The sequence below is a fragment of the Choloepus didactylus genome, chromosome 1, assembly GCF_015220235.1.
Source record: "Choloepus didactylus isolate mChoDid1 chromosome 1, mChoDid1.pri, whole genome shotgun sequence".
Lineage (NCBI taxonomy): Eukaryota > Metazoa > Chordata > Mammalia > Pilosa > Megalonychidae > Choloepus > Choloepus didactylus.
The window spans coordinates 98956924-98976112 of NC_051307.1; the positions used below are offsets into that span (position 1 = coordinate 98956924).

The 19189-nt window shown below is 37.9% G+C and overlaps 1 protein-coding gene across 2 annotated transcripts in view; it reads left to right on the forward strand.

The window, feature by feature from the left end:
• MB21D2 (Mab-21 domain containing 2) overlaps nt 1–7215 on the forward strand; it is a 135399-nt gene extending 128184 nt beyond the window's left edge. For both annotated transcript variants that reach the window (XM_037838219.1, XM_037838229.1), the window contains one exon: nt 4355–7215. In XM_037838219.1, coding sequence (XP_037694147.1) covers nt 4355–5619 — 1265 coding nt within the window. In that variant the 3' untranslated portion in view covers nt 5620–7215. The remainder of the gene's footprint in view (nt 1–4354) is intronic.
• The last annotated feature ends 11974 nt before the right edge of the window (nt 7216–19189 follow it).

The window sequence follows — 19189 nt, forward strand, 5'->3', positions numbered from 1 at the left end:
AATCATTTTTATGAACATAGTCAAAGATATAGAGACATAAATAAAATTTATCTAATTCTAAGCTTTAATTACATGACAAAAACTTTACCTCTTTTATGGCTCTTTCTCCTTTCAACATAGGTAAGCTTTTTATAAAGGAATGTATACAAGTAGTGATTTCATCTACTTAGTGTTTATTAAGCCACCTACTTAAGTTGAAAAAGGAGGACATACCTACTGGGATGGGGTTGTGAAGATGGGAGAGGGCAAAAATATGATACTTAGTTCTTGCGCTCTGGAGTTAAAAATCTGATCACATAAATTTGAATGATGTAGATTATGTGATTTGAATTCAGTGAAATGTGATAAAGTTTTATTCACTAGAAGATGAGAAAACCAAGGACAGAGTCACAGTTTTTCCTTGAAATTCTAGAGATAATCAGCACAGAATTGTTTAACATGGAACTTACTCCTTAACTTGAGGTCCCAGTACTTGCATAAAAGAATAATATGGTCTTAAACAGAAACTATGAAATAAACTGAAATCCAAGGAGTGAAAAACTACAGGAAGGGTGGCTGGGAGGCAGCTTTCCTTTAGTGTTTTAAGAACAAACATTTGCCAAAACTTCCATGAAAAGAACAGACCCACTTAAGGAAAACAGTTATTTCTCCATCTCCTGTTTTCTTCACTTCATACAGGCTCAGTGGTGTGTGTACACTTTCCTTTTGTTCCCACTCATGGTTTTGGATAATTTAATTAATATCTAAGCAGCCAGAGCCCGTGATATCTTACCTTCTCATAATTACACAAAAACCAGTGGATCAGTTAAGTGACGGCACTTGTTGGAACTGATGCTCAAGGTCAAAGTGTAGTTGAGTTTTTTTTCCCTTCCTCTGTCTCCCCCCCCCCCCAGCCCCTGGCCAATTCTGTAATTTAGTTGCTTGGCAACCCCTCTGTCATGATAGCTGATGTCTGTTCATTTTCACTTAAACTTAGCCTAGGAAGGTTCTCCGGGAGGACATCTGGGTTTATAGAATGCTGGGGAAGGCTCCAGCATGTGTCAACCAAATCACTTGTAAAACTGCAAACTAATGGGCTCAGGTGGGACAAATGTAAATGTGAATGTCACAAGGGATTAGTTGCTGGAACAATGTGGCCTTAGGGACTTTGTTTCTAACTTCTAGTAGCTTAGCAAATGAGTCCCTGTAATATTCTCTATGCTGCTGAAGTTCTTTGTGCTTTAAAGGAATAAGAAGCTTAAAAAATTCCCCTGACTCCTGAATATTAGAACTTAGCTTATTTTATATGGCCTTTTTGAAACAAGTACCAGCATTTTAACAAGGTGCATAAACAGCAGTTTGGAGGAAAGAGAATATTTTATCATTGGCAAGAAAATTCTAGTGTATAAAATAATAGATTATACCTTCTTTAATCCAGGAGAGGGCAGAAGAGAGTTTTAGCTCATTTCTTGCCTATGACTATCCAAACAAAATCAAGGGAAAATTCAATGGCATGTGTGTAGACTAATTATCCCCAGTCTGTTAATGTACACGTTTCTGTGGTTGTATAGATAGGTCCTAGCTGGTGTGCTCAGAGACAGTTTGCTTTTGTCTAGCCAAAAGGACATATAGAATTTTGAGTTATTTATTCCTAAGAGGGGACTGCAATGTGGTGTCCAAATAATACCACCTCAAATCTAATTGGATCTCATCTGATTTATAAACCACGACACAGCATTTCATGATTTTTCGCATACATGTTTATGGCTCCCCAAATGCTAAAATGAAAGATTATTTGAAACAGTGATGAGATAATTATTTCATTATCAAATGTATCTCTTTGAAAGTAACTTCCTATAGGTGAGTCTATAAAATAATGAAATTGATTTTCACAACCGCTTTGGCATCTGAGACATCAATTGGCTCACACCTGGGATGGGAGTGTTTTTTGTATTGTAAACATGAGGTTAATATTGAAACATTATGACAGTTGAGAAATAGAGGTGGGGTTTTTTTTTGGTGTTTATGATAAATTTCAATCTTGATTGTCATGTCCTGCTTTTTAAAAAGCACTAAAAATGAAAATAAATTGTCTATGCTGAATTTGCTGTGAAGGTTATTTTTGTTTAGTTATCATGTAATACCATAGGTTGGGTTCCTCAGGAAGCAGCCTCTGGAATGGGGTTAGCTGGGATATTTATTAAGGAGCACCCTTAGGATCAACACCTGTGGAAGGGAGAGGAAAGAAGCAGGATCCAGCAGAGGGAGAAATTGAGTTTCCTTGCGGGCCCAATGTCAGCCTTAGTTGACCCCCTGGAGAAATCTGGGTTAGACTGTCCCTTCAGTGTATCCTGAGTTGCGATACTTCTGCAGCCCCACCCCTAACCATGGGGCATGACCTTGGTTGAAGTGGTGGACATTTGCAGCTGAGACATTCCCTGAGGGTTTGGGGCTGTCTCCTGACAGCACTCTTAGCAGCTGGCACAAGCCATTTATCGAAGGGGGATCTGGGTGATGCAACACAGTGTCCAGCACATGTGATCTGAGAAACAGCACAAGAGGCCGTATAAACTGGATTCTCTTTCTGATTGATTATTGACTCTATAACATTGGATAACTTATGGAAGGAAAGGGTACTAAATAGAAGACATTTTCGTGCTTGATATGGTTTGGAAAATGTAATTTTAAAGAATGAAAAGAACATATTTTTATAAATGAATACTAAATTTTGAAATATAATGATAGAACAAACAGTTGATTCATTTATTTGCATTGTGATGGTGCTATAAACAAACTGTTGATAAAAAGTAATTGCAATGGAATGATGGAATAATAGTTTGGTAGTTTTTTGTGATCTTTGGGAAAAAGCTGTTAAATAAATCTCGATAGTGATGCTGGGAGCTTGCCAGACAATGAAAAGCAAGTAAGTATATAATAAAAAGGCAAGAGGCCGGAAGTGTAAATGTGTAAGTTGTTTGTGGAACAGTCATTTAAACTAGCCTCTATAAAGCACTTAGTATTTTAGCCCTGTTAATTCCATCCGTTCCTTCCTTTATCATTCAGTTGTAGCTTCAGTTCTGTGCCTCCTGTGGGAGACTATGCCTGCTTAATACAATTTGAGACCTGGTTCTCACCCTTAAAGAGCCCACAGTCTCATTGAAAATCACATTCATTAATATCACCAGTCTCATCAGTAAAGTCTGGTTTTGGAAGATGTCAAGCTCACAGTGAAGGACATGAGTTTTCCAAAATACAAATTTTCTCCCAGAAGTTCCAATTTTTATCATTGTCATTAAATAATCAAATCTTTTTGTGAAGATGGGCCCATTTTGTTCATTTTTAAAGAAAATGTCTGCCAACTGCCCAAGTCTGGTAACCGTATTTTGTTTAGCAGCCGTCCTTTAAAGTAAAAATGGTGTACTGTGAGCAAGGAGGCTGGTGCAGCTCATGACCCAATCACATAAGTGCACTCTGGTGTGCAGAATTGTTTTATGGTTACTTCCCATGTTACTTCCATGTTGTCACGCAGGGTATTAGAAAGATGTGTGTGCAAGGGTTAGGTTTTAATAAAACGAATCATTTTTCTTCTTCCTCAAGGACTTTAAGTGAAACTGCCTTTTTTTTTTTTTTAAACACTAATGCATAGTGGTAAAGAATACAATGACCCCAAAAATTGGTGCCACTCTTGATTCTGCTGGGGCACCAGCAGTTAACCTTCCTTGCTTGTGTGCTATCAGTGCAAACGTCATCAGAGTGAAAAAGCCAAATAATGCCTTATTGTGATTATGAAAAGTGTTGTGTCCTCACAGCCTCCTGAAAGGGTCCCGAGGAGCATCCGTGGTCTGCAGCCCACATTTTAAGAACTGCTGGTGTAGAGGAAGGTTTAAGCAGGGAGAACCTGAACGAGGGAGACTGCTTAAGGAAGAGAGGAAAAGAGCCTGACCTCATGTGATAGCACCAGAGATGGAGAGCAGAGAAGGAAGCAAAAGACATTGCAGAGTTATAGCAATAAGATTTAACAGTCCAAGAACCAGAAGAGTTGAAGCTTACTGGGATTTTCAGCCTGGGTGACTGGTGTAGGGCAGTGCCTTTAACTGAGGTGATGACTGTGGGAGGAGAACCCTGGTTTATGATTGAATGTGATATTGCTTTGCACTGTAATTTGTACATTCTGCCACTTGGAAAGGGTGGAGGCTAGCACTGGTGAGGGAGAACAAAGCACTGTTAGCCAGGTCTCTGCAGTAGCCTGAGATCCAGTTTTCTACAATAACAAATGAATGAACAGTGGTTCTGGAAGCTCAGAACATTCTGTATAAATGCAAAAGCCTCCTTTGACAGTGCTTCTTATAATGGTGTTTTCTCTTTCTGTTCCCAGGAATGGTGCAAAAGCTGGACCAAAAACTTCCAGTGGCCAATGAGTACCTGTTGCTCTCTGGAGGAGTCCGGGAAGGCGTGGTGGACCTGGACTTGGATGAGCTTAATGTCTATGCTCGGGGGACCGATTACGATATGGACTTTACCCTTCTGGTGCCAGCCCTTAAGCTGCATGACCGTAATCAGCCTGTGACACTGGACATGCGCCACTCGGCCTTGTGCCACTCCTGGCTGAGCCTCCGACTCTTTGATGAGGGAACGATCAGTAAGTGGAAAGACTGCTGCACCATCGTTGATCACATCAATGGTGCTACCAACTACTTCTTCTCCCCAACCAAAGTGGCCGACTGGTTCTACGACTCTATCAGCATTGTCCTGTCAGAGATACAGAAGAAACCCCAGCGAGGGATGCCAAAGGTGGAAAAGGTAGAAAAGAACGGGACCATCATCTCCATCATTTTGGGTGTGGGCAGCAGTCGCATGTTGTACGATATTGTCCCCGTGGTGTCATTCAAAGGCTGGCCTGCAGTGGCCCAGAGCTGGCTCATGGAGAACCACTTTTGGGATGGGAAGATCACCGAAGAAGAGGTCATCAGTGGGTTTTACTTGGTGCCTGCCTGCTCCTACAAGGGTAAGAAGGACAATGAATGGCGGTTGTCCTTTGCCAGGAGTGAGGTGCAGTTGAAGAAGTGCATCTCCAGCAGCCTCATGCAGGCTTACCAGGCATGCAAAGCCATCATCATTAAACTCCTGTCTCGGCCCAAAGCTATCAGCCCCTATCACCTGCGGAGCATGATGCTCTGGGCCTGCGACAGACTTCCTGCCAACTACTTGGCTCAAGAGGACTACGCAGCCCACTTTTTGCTGGGTCTTATCGATGACCTGCAACACTGCCTGGTCAACAAGATGTGCCCCAATTATTTCATCCCTCAGTGCAACATGCTGGAGCACCTGTCGGAGGAGACAGTCATGCTCCACGCCCGGAAGCTCTCCTCTGTGCGCTCAGACCCTGCAGAGCACTTGCGCACTGCCATCGAGCACGTCAAGGCCGCCAACCGGCTGACGCTGGAGCTCCAGAGGCGGGGCAGCACCACCAGCATCCCTTCCCCGCAGTCGGACGGGGGGGACCCCAACCAGCCCGATGACCGTTTGGCCAAAAAACTACAGCAGCTAGTGACTGAGAACCCGGGGAAGTCCATCTCTGTCTTTATTAACCCTGATGATGTCACGAGGCCCCATTTCAGAATTGATGATAAATTTTTCTGAGCTTTTGGCTGACTCCCCTCCCCTCAACCCCGGTTCTAAAACTCTTCATAAGGTGTAGTGTGGTTTGTGATGCTGTCTTTCTGTTTTTTACATATCCATATAATGGATCTGTTAAGAACAAATTTTAAGTTTCCTGGTTCTGCAGGATGGTGCAGGCTCTGAAACAGTATATTACTATTTCATATTCTGCCTCTGATGTTTTTGTTGTCATTATTATTGTTTACTTTTAATGGTTATTGTCATTTGGTATTTTGTTTTTTAAGGAGAACTTGAGCCATAGATGAAAATGCCCATGAATCCTCTTGCATTTTTCTATTTCATACTTTTGGCAAATGTGTTAATGGGGTTAGGGAAACAATCTCTTTCTGACATTTAAGGATTCCATTCTTTTTGTTATTTGTTTTGTTTCGTTCTTTGTTTTTAGTGAGCTTTCATTCACTTTGGATATTTGAGAGAATCGTCTGAACCTGGGGACTGACTACCTGGCACGTTAGCTGGATTTCTTTCTTTTGATCAGTGGCCAGAGTGGTTTCCCCCTTTTCCACCAAACAATGTAGACTTTATGTGTGAATATGCTACAAATGGTGTTTTGGAGCAACTTCACTGAATGTAATTGTCCTCAAATCAGAACTTTGGGTGGTTTGGAGGGTGTGTTTGACAACTTTCCAAACAGAACTAAGGTTTCCAAATGTTAGTTTTAGTGTGTGTAATAATTTGAAGCCTTATTTAAATCCTGTTAAAGAACATACCATTATAATTGTTATTTGCACTAATGAGATCTTTGCCCTTGTCAGAGTTCCCATGTGTGTGTCTCAATCTAAATTAACATCCACTGTTAAAATGCTGTCATTTTTAGTTGTAGCCCATTTCTCTCAATCACTTAGAATGCTTTTTTGCATTGGTTTAGTTCTCCTTTAATTGTAGGGTCCCGTTTTGCCCTTTTTGATTTTCTGGTTCCTTGTCTTGGAGAAATTTTTCAAGCTTTATACCTGCTAATTGACTTTGTCTAAAGCTGGAGGAAATATCTACTTGATAAAATAGGTGTCTTTGTATTTATTACTTTCTTGCCTCTATAGAGGTAAGCTTTTTTTTTTTTAATGTAAAGTCTCTTTACCTTTACTAAGAGTTTTGACAAATACTGGCAGGAAGAATTATAAGCTCCAAATTGAAGATATCATGCCTGTTAGAAAGTAGGCTTTGCTCTAGAGCAGGAACCAGAAATATCTGTGAGTGACAACCTTGGTGTAGGGGTGTCCAGTCTTCATGAATGAAATTACTTGCCAGATTGAGGTGCTGTGAGGCATTGGCTCCCTTATTTGGTGTGGCCTCATGTCAAACTGGTCTTTGAGAGGTCAGAGGCCTGTCAGTCTCTCAAGGACACCCGTGATTTCTACTCTTGAAAAGGTCAAGCAACATTTTGGTTTTGATCTTGATTGTCCAGACTCGTAGGTTGAATTTTGGCTGATTGAAATCAGGCATATGCAGTCTTGGTTTTTGCATGGGAATTAATGTAATGCTTAAAAATGAAAATGAACTCATTCAACCGTCTTAAGTCAAACACACAAAAAGTAAAAATAAAGCATACTGGCCTTGGAATTTGTTGTTGTTGCTAGTTTTGTAATCTGGAAATTATTTGCATACTGGAAATACTGACAATTTTCAATGAATAGAGCCCTGGGTTTGCTATTGTCTGCAAGCCAGATGTCCCTGTATGGTGAACATCCAGCATTCATTTTTTTCTTTCCCTGGATTTTTCCTATTAGTATCTACCCATCTTCCACATAATCTAAGTTCTTCTCAGGAAATGATTCCATCCCCTGCTCCATATATGCATCCTGATTGCATAAACCAAACAACAAAAATCATCTCCCTGGCCACAATTATTAATTGGGATTGAGCATGTGATGTAAATTGCTCCAATCAGGAAGACACTCAGGATTCCAGCTTGGAGTGCTGGGGCAAAATCATGCAGTCTACTTGGATATGAAAGAAGAATGCACTTGGCTTCTTTTGCTTCTGGTAACCATGACTGGAGCCAGCCTTAGGATGAAGTTGACATTGAGTGGTACCATGGAGAGATGGGAAATAACATGAGCCAACAGATCTGCACCACCATCCCTCTAGGCAATTCCCCCCTTCCCACTGGACTTTTAGTTAAGTGAGTAAACAAATCTTCCTTGTTATTTTAAGCCAACTTGAATTTGGCTTGATAATCAAAATACTTAAACTGGTATACCAAGCTATTTCATTACATTTAAACTTTTGCAATTGATGTTTGTCTCTTTTCTTTCTGGGAGTAGATATCAGAGATACCCATATATTTTATCTAAGATTTGGTTTATGCTATCTGATTTGATTAATTCCAAGGAATAGCATAGCCTCTATCACTAGTAGCTATGCACCTGAAATAATCTGTTAAAATTTATTATACATTGGTCTTTAGGTTAAACTTTGTAGTTAATAGAAATTGTTATAAACCATTGAAGTAGTAAGTATATTCCAACAGCTATTGCTTTAAAGTAAAGTATAAATTGCTGTAAATGTGCTTTGATTGGCATCTTGAATACATTTAGCAACATCTACAATATTTTAAATGCTGTGATTTCAGACAAAATTTTAGATGGAAACTTAGCTTCAAAGACCCTTGCACATTTTTCCTTAGTTCCATGGCACCTCCAGTCCTAGTGGAAGACACAACAAATTCTCGGTTAAACTTCAGAAGAAAGTCCAGAGGCCCCTGGGCTCTAGTAATTTTGAAACCTATTTTATTCTTTTTAATTTCTGGAACTTTTTATCAGTACCTTAAACCTAGGATTCCTAGATAAGGTATTATTGGGTGTGGGCAGACATGGGGTATATAGTCTGATATGTTTTCTTGTCTGAAATTTAAGCAAATCATTGAATTACTAACTAGTCTTTCCTTCTGAATCCCAGAAAATTGGTTTAAAAACACTTCTGCTTCAAGTACAATTTAAAACACCTTAAGCCTGGAGTAATAATTTCAACATTATTTATGGCTGAATTTTTTGGGTATGGGAATTTACAAGCTGTAACTCAACAGAGTTTTAATCCTCTGGGAGGACCTATTCTATTTCCAGAATAGGTTATTCTCTGCCCTCTGCTTTTCCATCCTTCTAAAATGGAAGCTGCAACGCTGCAAGTAAAAGTTGGTTCTGAGTAGAGCCAATCAGAACAAGACAATTTGAAAATAAGAATATCTCTGAAATTACTCTATAGAATTATTTCAGGGAAAAAGAGAGGCCGGCTAATTTTGCTTTCAGGAGGAGATAGGAAAGCTGGGAGCAGGCTTCTGGGGCTAGTTTAAGAGCCCCTTAGCACTTCTGCGCCATCCCCCTCCACAAATGCATGCACACACACACTTGCTTTCCCATTACCAGTTCTATGTTAGGCCATTTGGGAATTAAGCCCATTGACTGGTCACAGCCAAATGTTGATTGTTTTGAGTCAGACCTTGCTAACAAAAATTTCCTGACATGGGTTTCGGCTTTTGATGGAACTGCTGGGAAAGAAAAGGAGGCAGCTACTGGACTTCTAGGGTCAGGTGGCTTCCTACTGCTCCAGAGTTCCCCAGTGGTCTTTGGGGAAGGTAACTGAACTTCCTTCCCAATAAAGTTTCTCCAGAACCTCTTCCCTTGAGTTGCCCAAAGGGCTGCTTGTATAACTATTTCACTTCCAATCTGGTTATTTTTGGGATCTTAGAAAGACTTCATTTCACCACTCCCCATATTCTGACCTGGAAGGTAAAAGTGCTTGCCATTAAGGGGAGCAATAACTGCTACATGTACTAAAAGAAGAATGGATATCATTTCCTATTTCCCTTGCTTTATTAATATCTAGTAAATACAAATGTATTTTTTAACAGATTAAATTGATGCAATTAATGCTACCCTGAGAAAAATGGGTGATTTTAAAAGTATACCTCTCATACTGTAATTTCAATAGATAACAAAAGAATGCATGATCTAAACACTTTTTAGAATAAATATTTGCTAATGGAGAATTATTTACAATATGTCTGAAATTTTCTTCTGGTAATTAGCTGGGGAAATGCCTTTTTTATTTTTAAAAAACATTATATATGGTAGGAATCAATTTGTAATAATCTAGCTACACATAATTCTGGTGTTTCTCTTTCCCGCATATATAGTAATATACTATTTGTAAATTCAAAAGCTGCATGTTTCCCGTTACCAATTCTATATTGCTATATTGGTTTGCTATATTGCACTGAACTTTTCTAAAGATAATAGTGTGACCCTGATTTTCTAAGTTTGGGTTGACAGTTTTCAATCCACAATTGGGTCCTGACATTCAGAAGTAGAGAAACCAAAGGGGCTAAGTGTGGGTAGAGGAAAAGACTGCTTTCTTTGACTTTACATCCTTATCTATAAAATGAGGGATTGACGTGGCTGTTCAATAGTTTCCTACTTTTGCAATCTTAGATTGCCTCAGTTTCCAAAATAATCTCAATTTTAGATCTATAAACCCATCTATTTAAATATCTGGAGGATTCCTCTTTAAAATACAAATGCTTATACACAATTTGTTCACTATTTTTGATGCACCAGCATGTACAGTGGGGTACAGTCAACAGATCATCTATTAGTACAGATATTCTTGCTAGCTGCTAGATTCTTTGTACTCTTGAAAAAATTTAAGTCTCACAATAACTCAAATAATTCAAATAATGTTTAAGGAAACCAAGGCTCAGAAGTTAGGCAACTAGTCCAAAGTTGCATAGTAATCAAGAGGTAGGACAGAGGCAGGATTTGAACCTAGTTGTCTGTTTCTGAAATTAAGAACTTTTCTACTATGCTACCCTGCCTCTAGTATTAGAAGCTACTATTTGGGATAAATCCTATTATGTTCATTCTTAGAGGACCTGCATTTAGAAAAGTGGTAAACCACAAATAACATCTGGGAGCAAACTTTCCTTCAGAGCTATTCTTTAGCAGAATAGATAGATTGTTTAGAGGAAACTAATTTTCTATCAGATAATTACTTGTGGAAAATTTTGTTTGGGGTGGGGAAATGGACCAAATGACTACCCTTACTTTGATTGCTGAGTTCAGAGGAGTGGACAGTAGAAGATCTGTTACTGTTAGCAAAATATTACTTTCCTCTTTTTTAAGATGTAGGAAGACTAGTGGTCTCTTGGAAGTGGAAAAATGTATAGTTAGGAGATAATTACATTTTAAAATTAGCTAGTAATGAAGGGTAACCAACATGTTTTATGGACCTTTCATCTGACATTGATGTAAAAATAAAAGATATGCAAACAGACCACTTTGTATTTAAAAAGTTATTTCTTTAGTATTTTCGAATATGATGGGATGTTAAAAATTTCTGGGCATTTGTTAACAACTTTGTAGACTAACCCTACTACAAAATCTTACCATTTGCATTTTATTAATCTATGCATTTACCATTTATGTTTATAAATCTTTTTGTAGGAATCAGAATCTCAAACCAGCTTTTAGAGCCTTTCATCAAGTTAAAAATTATGAGGTGCTTTTCTGATGACCTATGTGATTAGCTCAAGGGACAAGGTGGCATCCCTCGATTATACAACTGTAGCTATCTTAAATAAACAGATGCTTCTTTCTGATCCTTGTTTCTTCCAACCTTGAACAAAGTCTACGTTTGGCGGATTGAAGCAAATATCTGTCATCATGAGCCAAACCCTCTCGTTGATAGAAATAAATAAATGCAAAGAAGTTTCCCATTTCACATGGTAATAGGGTGATTAAAAATAAAATCAAACACATCTAATCTTTTGTTGTGATTGGCAGGTACTTTCTATAATGTTTGTTGAAATTCACCAAATGATTGTCTTCTGAAGAGGACTCTATTGAAGAAAGAACATTCTTTAGCAAGTGGGGAAGATGAGGCTGAGACACCTGGGGGACAATTAGAGAGGACACTAGAGTAGGAGCTGAACCATGTGGATTCAGTCAGTTCTGACATTAGCTTTATGACTTTGAGCAAATCTCTTCTCTGAGTCTTGTTTACTCTTATCATTTGTAAATTCAAGGGTGATCATTGTGACTGCCAATGACCCCCCTCCATGAAGAGTTGGCTGTAGAGGGAGAACAAATACAAAGATGAAAGGTGGACCCAAGGGAAGATGAAACAATTGCTGATGATGATTGGCAAATGATATCTGCAGACCCAGGCAGGGGCCCAGATGAACTGAGATGGATAGGAGTGGCAGGGAGTGCTTTGCTGGGTTAGAATGATAAGGTGACATTGCTTCCACTTACCTTGTTGTTGGTTTTTTTTTTTTTTTTTATTTCACTCTGGTAGCATAGTTCTGAGAGCTCCCCAAGGCCAGTCTCATGGTCATAGGTACAGATCTTGCTGTGCTCTCCTCACAGCTGTGTTTGCAGCATTTTTATAAAGGCATTGCTCACAAAAGGATTTTATTGGAAAATTGAAACTTTTTTTTTTTTTTTTTTTTTGCTGTCAAGTCACTAAATGTAGCTCAAGAATTGACCTTTGCTACCTCACTCATCAGTTTTGTTTTGCCTTTCTCTGTAAGAATTCTGAGAGAAAGTCATTTGGGGGGTTGCGTGACAAGAAGGCATAAGACCAGAATAGGTGTATAAGGATTCTGCCTGTCATGAGTTCACCTCGTGGTGAAAACCTCTGGGGACAATGTCTCTCGTCATAATCCTGTGACTCTGACAAGATAACAGCAGGACTCCGGCCGCCTGAACCCTTCCTTGCTAGCGTATTGACCTTCCAGTCATCTTGATCTTGTGTTTTTCTATGCTAATGATGTGGACAAGAATCATGGTTCTAACAAAGCAACAGATGGTCTAAGAATGACTTTCTCACCTTCACAGTGAAGGTTCTGGACTAAAAGATCTTTGAACTTCAGCATTGGCTGCCTGTTTATTTTTCATGGACACAGTCTTCTTAATATTGTTCTTCACAACAGCTTTTGAGGACATTGAATGGGTGAGGAGACCCCAGGTCATTATGGGAAGTTCCCTGTTTTATACAAGTGTGTTATTTAACCTGATATCTCCCAACCTTCAAATATCCGGTAGTCTTGGATCAACACAATCTCACACTTCAACCTCTCCTCCGGTAAGAGTCTCTTAGACATCCCCACTTACCCCTTCCTATTACTTGCTGGAGAATCACTATCTTCTAAGTAGTCTCACCAACTAGCCAAAAATATTTTGACAAGCTGTCTGAGGTTTGTATTATGAAAATTACAGATATTAGAGGGGTTTAAAAATAAATTTAACATATGCAGAGAGGTGATAACTTTCAAAGTACAATTTACACAAGTAGTTATATAGGTAATTTCACAGAACGTTATGGGTTACAGATACACAGTTTCAGTTCTAACATATAAATATATGTGACATTTCACAATAAGGAAATAACAGAAATGGTGGAACTGTGACCCATAATATTCTTTGAAATTTGCTCTCTACTTGTTAAATCGTACTTTGAAAGTTATCACTGTTATGTATATATATATTAAATTTCACAATAAAAATATATTAAAAATAAATTTATAGACTATGCTTTTCAAACTACACATACTCCTAATACCAAAATACCATTATGCAACCCCCCCATTAAAAATCATTTATTTACATGGAAAGACAAGTGGATACTGAAGGGCTTTTCTAAATTTCTTCTACATAAATTCATCTTACAGAAAAACCTGTCTTATACAAAAGAATGTTTCACAAAAAAAAGTCTCTATAGCTAGTTGATCCACAGATTTTGTTCAAGTTTTGAATGTCCTGTGGTGGCAAGAGAGGGCAGAGGTTCTCACTTTATATATATATTAGCATAGTATATTGTTAGATTCATTTGCAAAACAGGAACCTTTGTTTTTCACCTGTCTTTCATGGTACTTAATGAATAAAAGCAGCTTCAGGTAGTGAGCTAACCATCTACCACTATCTGGCCATGGGACTTTATTCCAGTTACTTTTTCTCTTTACTTTGGGTTTCCCTTTTGTTATATAAGGAGATGATGTATGGTTTGTGGTTTTTGCAGTGCCCACCAGGGGATATCACAACGTTTTGGCAGTTGGACTCCGGATCCCTCAAATTTGACTCAATGGAGAAGCTCTATTTTTAGCTGTCTCACGTGATGGAATTTCACATATGCTATTTGAAGGAAAGGTGTTAATATTTTAACCAATACTAAAAAGCATGTAATGAGATTTGTCTGTCAAGGCCCCTATAAGTTTCTAAAGGGTCAATATTTCTAGAAAGCAAATGTTAAACCCATGTGTTTGTTTGTTGGGGACTGAAGGAAGAGTGGCCAACCCTTCCATACTTAATTATTCATTCAACAAACATCTACTGAGCACCTTGGCAAAGCAAAATTTACTGAGCACCTCAAAGAAAGGGAGGACCAGTTCTGCCTCAGGGAACTTTTAGTCTAGTGGAATGGGGATGAATGTAGGGGAAGAACATCAGTCCTAGAGTGATATATATATGTATAACAGCAGTCATAGGAAAATTTCTGATTTGGAAGAAGAAAACAAATATTGAAAAGTTCTTCACCTATATAAGCCCACATTGGCACAGTAAATCAGGGTTTCTCAATCTCAGCACTATTGACATTCTGGTACTTCTTTGCTATGGAGAGCTCCCTGGTGCAATACGACGGTCAGCAGCCTCCCCGGCATCCTGCATCTCCTGGATGTGACAAACAAAAATGTCTCCAGACATTGCCAAGTGTCCCCCGAGGAGCAAAATCCCCCTCCCCCCCACCCCAGTTGAGCACCACTGCAGTAAATAATTCTACCTTACCTATTATTTCTTAAAGATAGTAACAATTCCAGGTTCATCTCTGACCAGCCAAAAGTAAGTACATGCCTAACAAATGTTGGTTGAATTAAATGTGTTAGAGCTGAAGTGTTAATGAGTATTTCCATGATCCTTTATCCCTTTTACTTTTGTAACCATTAAAATACTTGATCAATCAGTTAATCAACCAAAAGTTTCCAATGTGCCACGTACTGCCAATAGAGGCTGTCAGTTATACTATTCAAGATGTAGCTTTTTTCCTCCAGAAACTTACAAGGTATACTGGAGAGATATTGACTGTGCAGGTAAAAATACAATAAGCTGCGAGGGGAGCATACAGAAAAGATCAAATGAAAAACCGGATAATAGTCATTACAGGAGTTGAGCTTAGAGGGAAATTGTAGGTTGGGATGCTTAGAGATGGCTGGGCAAGAATGAGAGAAGTTTAGAGAAGGAGGCGGGGAGGGGCCGCAAATGGGAATGAAGGACAAGAAAGAATAGGTAGTCCCTTTCTTTCCTACACTGAGATCTGAGAAAAATGCTGCTGGAGCTGTAGTTTGAACTCTGAAAATATATCTGCTGTAAATTTGTGTGAAAATGGAATCTCACTTCTGTTTTTAACTTTTGGCAGCATGGGAAGTGGATAGAGCAGATTGACATTACTTGAGATTCAAACAACAGTATTTGTGACTTTACTGAAGAATAAGTTTCACATATAAAAGTCCTGGTTGGCCCTGTTATTTGTGACTGAATTCATTAAGAGACATGAAGTCTGCAGCAACAGCTAATTTTCAAAGCCTTCAGTGTTCAATAATAGTGGTGGAGGGCGATTCTTCTCATTCAGAAAGATTTCAATCTCAGCCCTGTGCTCAAAAAACTTGCAAAAACATGTTACCAGTGCCAAGCTATTGAGCTGCTCTGTGGTAGGGCAAGCAAGGATATTCAACTTCTATTTCTAAGCAAAAATTCCCAGAACTGCCAAGGGTTAAATCCACAAGAGCAAATGAAGTTCACTGTTGATGCTACTGGTTCAATAACACATGAGTGATTAAAATATTGTCCCCAAAGTACCTAATGATGAATAGTACCATGAATAATAATAGATTTAAGCAGCTTACATTTCCATACTGTAAATCTGTTCAACTAAACTTTGTTCTATGTCACACGTTTTTACCGCCATTAGTTATAATATATCTTAGCAGATTCCACTTCAGGTTGTACAGAATTAGTTTTTTCTCAACTTTGAAAATATTCTCACCTGTGGTGTTTCAGTTAGACTAATAGAGGCTAATTCTTTAGTCATGTCAAACTCAACATTGATTTCTCAAATAAACAGCATCAGCTGAGAAATATCAGTAAGATCTGTGGACTCTTCAAAAGCCAAGGAAAACCTCTCAAAATCATTTGTCTTATTTTTTAATTGACTGTTGATTTGCTCCCAGTGTCATTTTGTCTTTGGCTTTTGCTTGGTGCCCCCCACCGCCACCCCCCCCTTTTTTTTTTCCATTGGCATTAGCATTAAAATACTATATTAGGATATTTTTGGTGTTGACCATTCCTGGAAAATTTTACCAGTACACTGGAGTTTCCCTTCAGTATATATATTCAAGACTTTTTTTCTTAAATTTCAGAAGAGGTTTCTTGAGCTATAGTTTCAAATATTTGTTTTATATTTGACTTTTTCTCTGAGATTCTGTTAATACACATATTGGATTTCCTTTGCCAGGCTTCCATATCTGTTGTCTTAAAATCTGTTTCTTTTTCTTTTTGTTTTCTCTTTTATTTATTTTTTCTTTCATGTCGTTTTTCATTTTCCTTACTGTGCTTTCTATGTGACTATCTATTCTTACCTTCCTTCTAATTTACTCTGCTAAAAAAGAAGTCAAACATACAGAAAATTTGCTAGTATACAATACAAAGACTTTTTTCCTGAATCTTTTGAGAATAAGTTGCAGATATGATGCCAGATCACCACTAAGTACTTATGTGTATTTCCCACAAAAAAGGACATTTTCCTACATAACTGTGATACAACTTTCAAAACTAGGGAATTGGCATCAATACATCTAAACCTCAGATGCCATTCACGTTTAAACAATTGTCCTAATAATGTCCTCTGTAGCAGAATGATCCAGTTCAGATTCGGACACTGCATTTAGTTATCACATTTCTTCAGTCCCCTATTGTCTGGAACCATTTCTCAGTCTTCCCTTAACTTTTAGGGCCTTGAATGTTTTGCAAATGACAAAACTTCTCAAATATACATGACTTGGGGACATGGATGTTTCCCATTTTTGTCTCAGAACAAATTTTTGCAGTTTTTTTCCACTTCTTTTGTTGCTTTCACTTGATTGTTGAAAGCAGTTGAGCAAAGACATCTTTATTCACCATCTTACAACTCTTTAGTTGATTGTTTTTCTTGTGTGTTTTTTTAGATAGAGAAGTATGGAGTACTGATATTTTAAATATAAAATCTACCAATATTTTCATTTATGATACCGTTTTAAAATTTATTTATTTTTAATGCAATTTTATTGAGATATATGCACACACAATAAAAACTGTCTGAAGGATACAAGCACTGGCTTACAGCATCATCACATAGTAAATTTATTTTTAGAAAGGCCTTTGATTATAAGAATATTCACATCTATTTTCTTTTAGTTTTTTATTTTGTACCTTTTAAAAATATTTACTTGCCTAATTCTATTGGAGTTTGTTTCTGTGTAATTTACTTATTTTCTAAATTGTTGGTCTGTTTTCCTTGTACCTTTTGTTTATATCTGCCCTTTCACCACTGTTACATGATGCTACAAAATGTATTAAATCCTAATGTAGACTTTCTGTACCTCAATGTACTATTCTGTTCCAATGATGTCATTCTGTTTCTATTTCACTCGGATTATTTTAAATACCGTATTTTGAATATTTATTTCATTATAAGAAATAACTTTTTTATTTTTCCAAAATTCATCTTAGCTATTCCAGATATTCTTGAGATATTTTGTTAAATTAATTAACTGATATTTTTATACACCTGAGGGCCCCTTTCAGAAACATTAATTGCATTTCCATTATGTCAGTACATCAGTAAAATTTTCTGGTTTTATTGATAGTTCCTGTTTCTGTAGATGTGATTTCCACTCTTGCTCCATTGTATACTTACGCAACAGTTACTTCAGCAAAACAGAAAATTTATTAAGTATAGTATTAAGGTAAAGCTGGCCTTGAAAAATTAACTGGAAAGAGTTCCATATTAAAAAAAATATTTAAAGGGTTTAAATAATATAAGAATTATCTATTTTATGAACATTTGAAGGAACATCCATTAAAACTAAGACTGATGCATTTTTAAAAAGTTTTTAATAGATTTTTATAGGACATAAGAAAGACAAAGCCATCCACTTAATTCAGTCATTTAATAAACATCATATGCCAGATGCTATGCAAACTGTTAGGAATACAGAGATAAGACATGTTCTTTGCTTCCTTGCTTCTTGGGAATTTATTTTAACTGATTAAACTGACAAATGTTCTGATACTGAGTAATGATTAAACTGGCAATCTAAGTCTAAGTTCTTTTGACAAGATATTATTAATATTATCACTACTTAAACGCATTCTGGTAGGTAGACTGCTATACTCTTACAGTGCTTCATTGAGTAGCTTCTATTTGAACTGCCACTATAATTTCTACAGCAGCATTTTCTATCTTATCTCCATCCCAACCAAGCCTACCCAAGATATGTTAAGCAGTACTATTAACAGCAGTGGCTCACTGGGGTCATGAAGCTCCATGTTGTTTCCCCATTACCAACCCAACATTAATGAAATCACTTTTCTGGAGCTTGGAAAACACATACAAATTCCTCACACACATTTTTTTTTAATTCATTTTTATTGAGATATACTCACATACCATGCAGTCATACAATACAAAGCATACATTCAATTGTTTACAGTACCATTATATAGTTGTGCATTCACCAAAATTAATTTTTGACATTTTCATTACCACACACACATAAATAATAAGAATTAAGATTAAAGTGAAAAAGAACAATTAAAGTAAAAAAGAACACTGGTTGCTTTTTTTTTTTTTTCTTCCCCATTTTTCTACTCATCCATCCATAAACTGGACAAAGGGGAGTATGGTCCACACAGGTTTCCCAATCACATTGTCACCCCTCATAAGTTACATTTTTATACAATCATCTTCAAGATTCATGGATTCTGGGTTGTAGTTTGACAGTTTTAGGTATTTACTGCTAGCTATTCCAATTCATTAGAACCTAAAAAGGGGTGTCTCTATTGTGCATAAGAGTGCCCACCACAGTGACCTCTCAGCTCCTTTTGGAATCTCTCTGCCACTGAAGCTTATTTCATTTCCTTTCACATCCCCCTTTTGGTTAAGAAGATGTTCTCCATCCCACGATGCTGGGAGTCATATTCCACGTTGCCAGGGAGATTCACTCCCCTGGGTGTCTCATCCCACGTAGGGGGGAGGGCAGTGATTTCTCCTGCCAAGTTGGCTTAGCTAGAGAGAGAGGGCCACATCTGAGCAACAAAGAGGCAGAGGAGGCTCTTAGGCACAATTATCGTCAGGCCTAGCCTCTCCTTTGCAGCAACAGTCTTCCCAAGGGCAAGTCCTGTGGTAGAGGGCTCAGCCCATCAAACCACCAGTCTGCTATGTCTGTGAGCACATCAGCAACCATCAAGGTGGGGAAGCCCAACACCCCTGCATTCTCCATCAGCTCCTC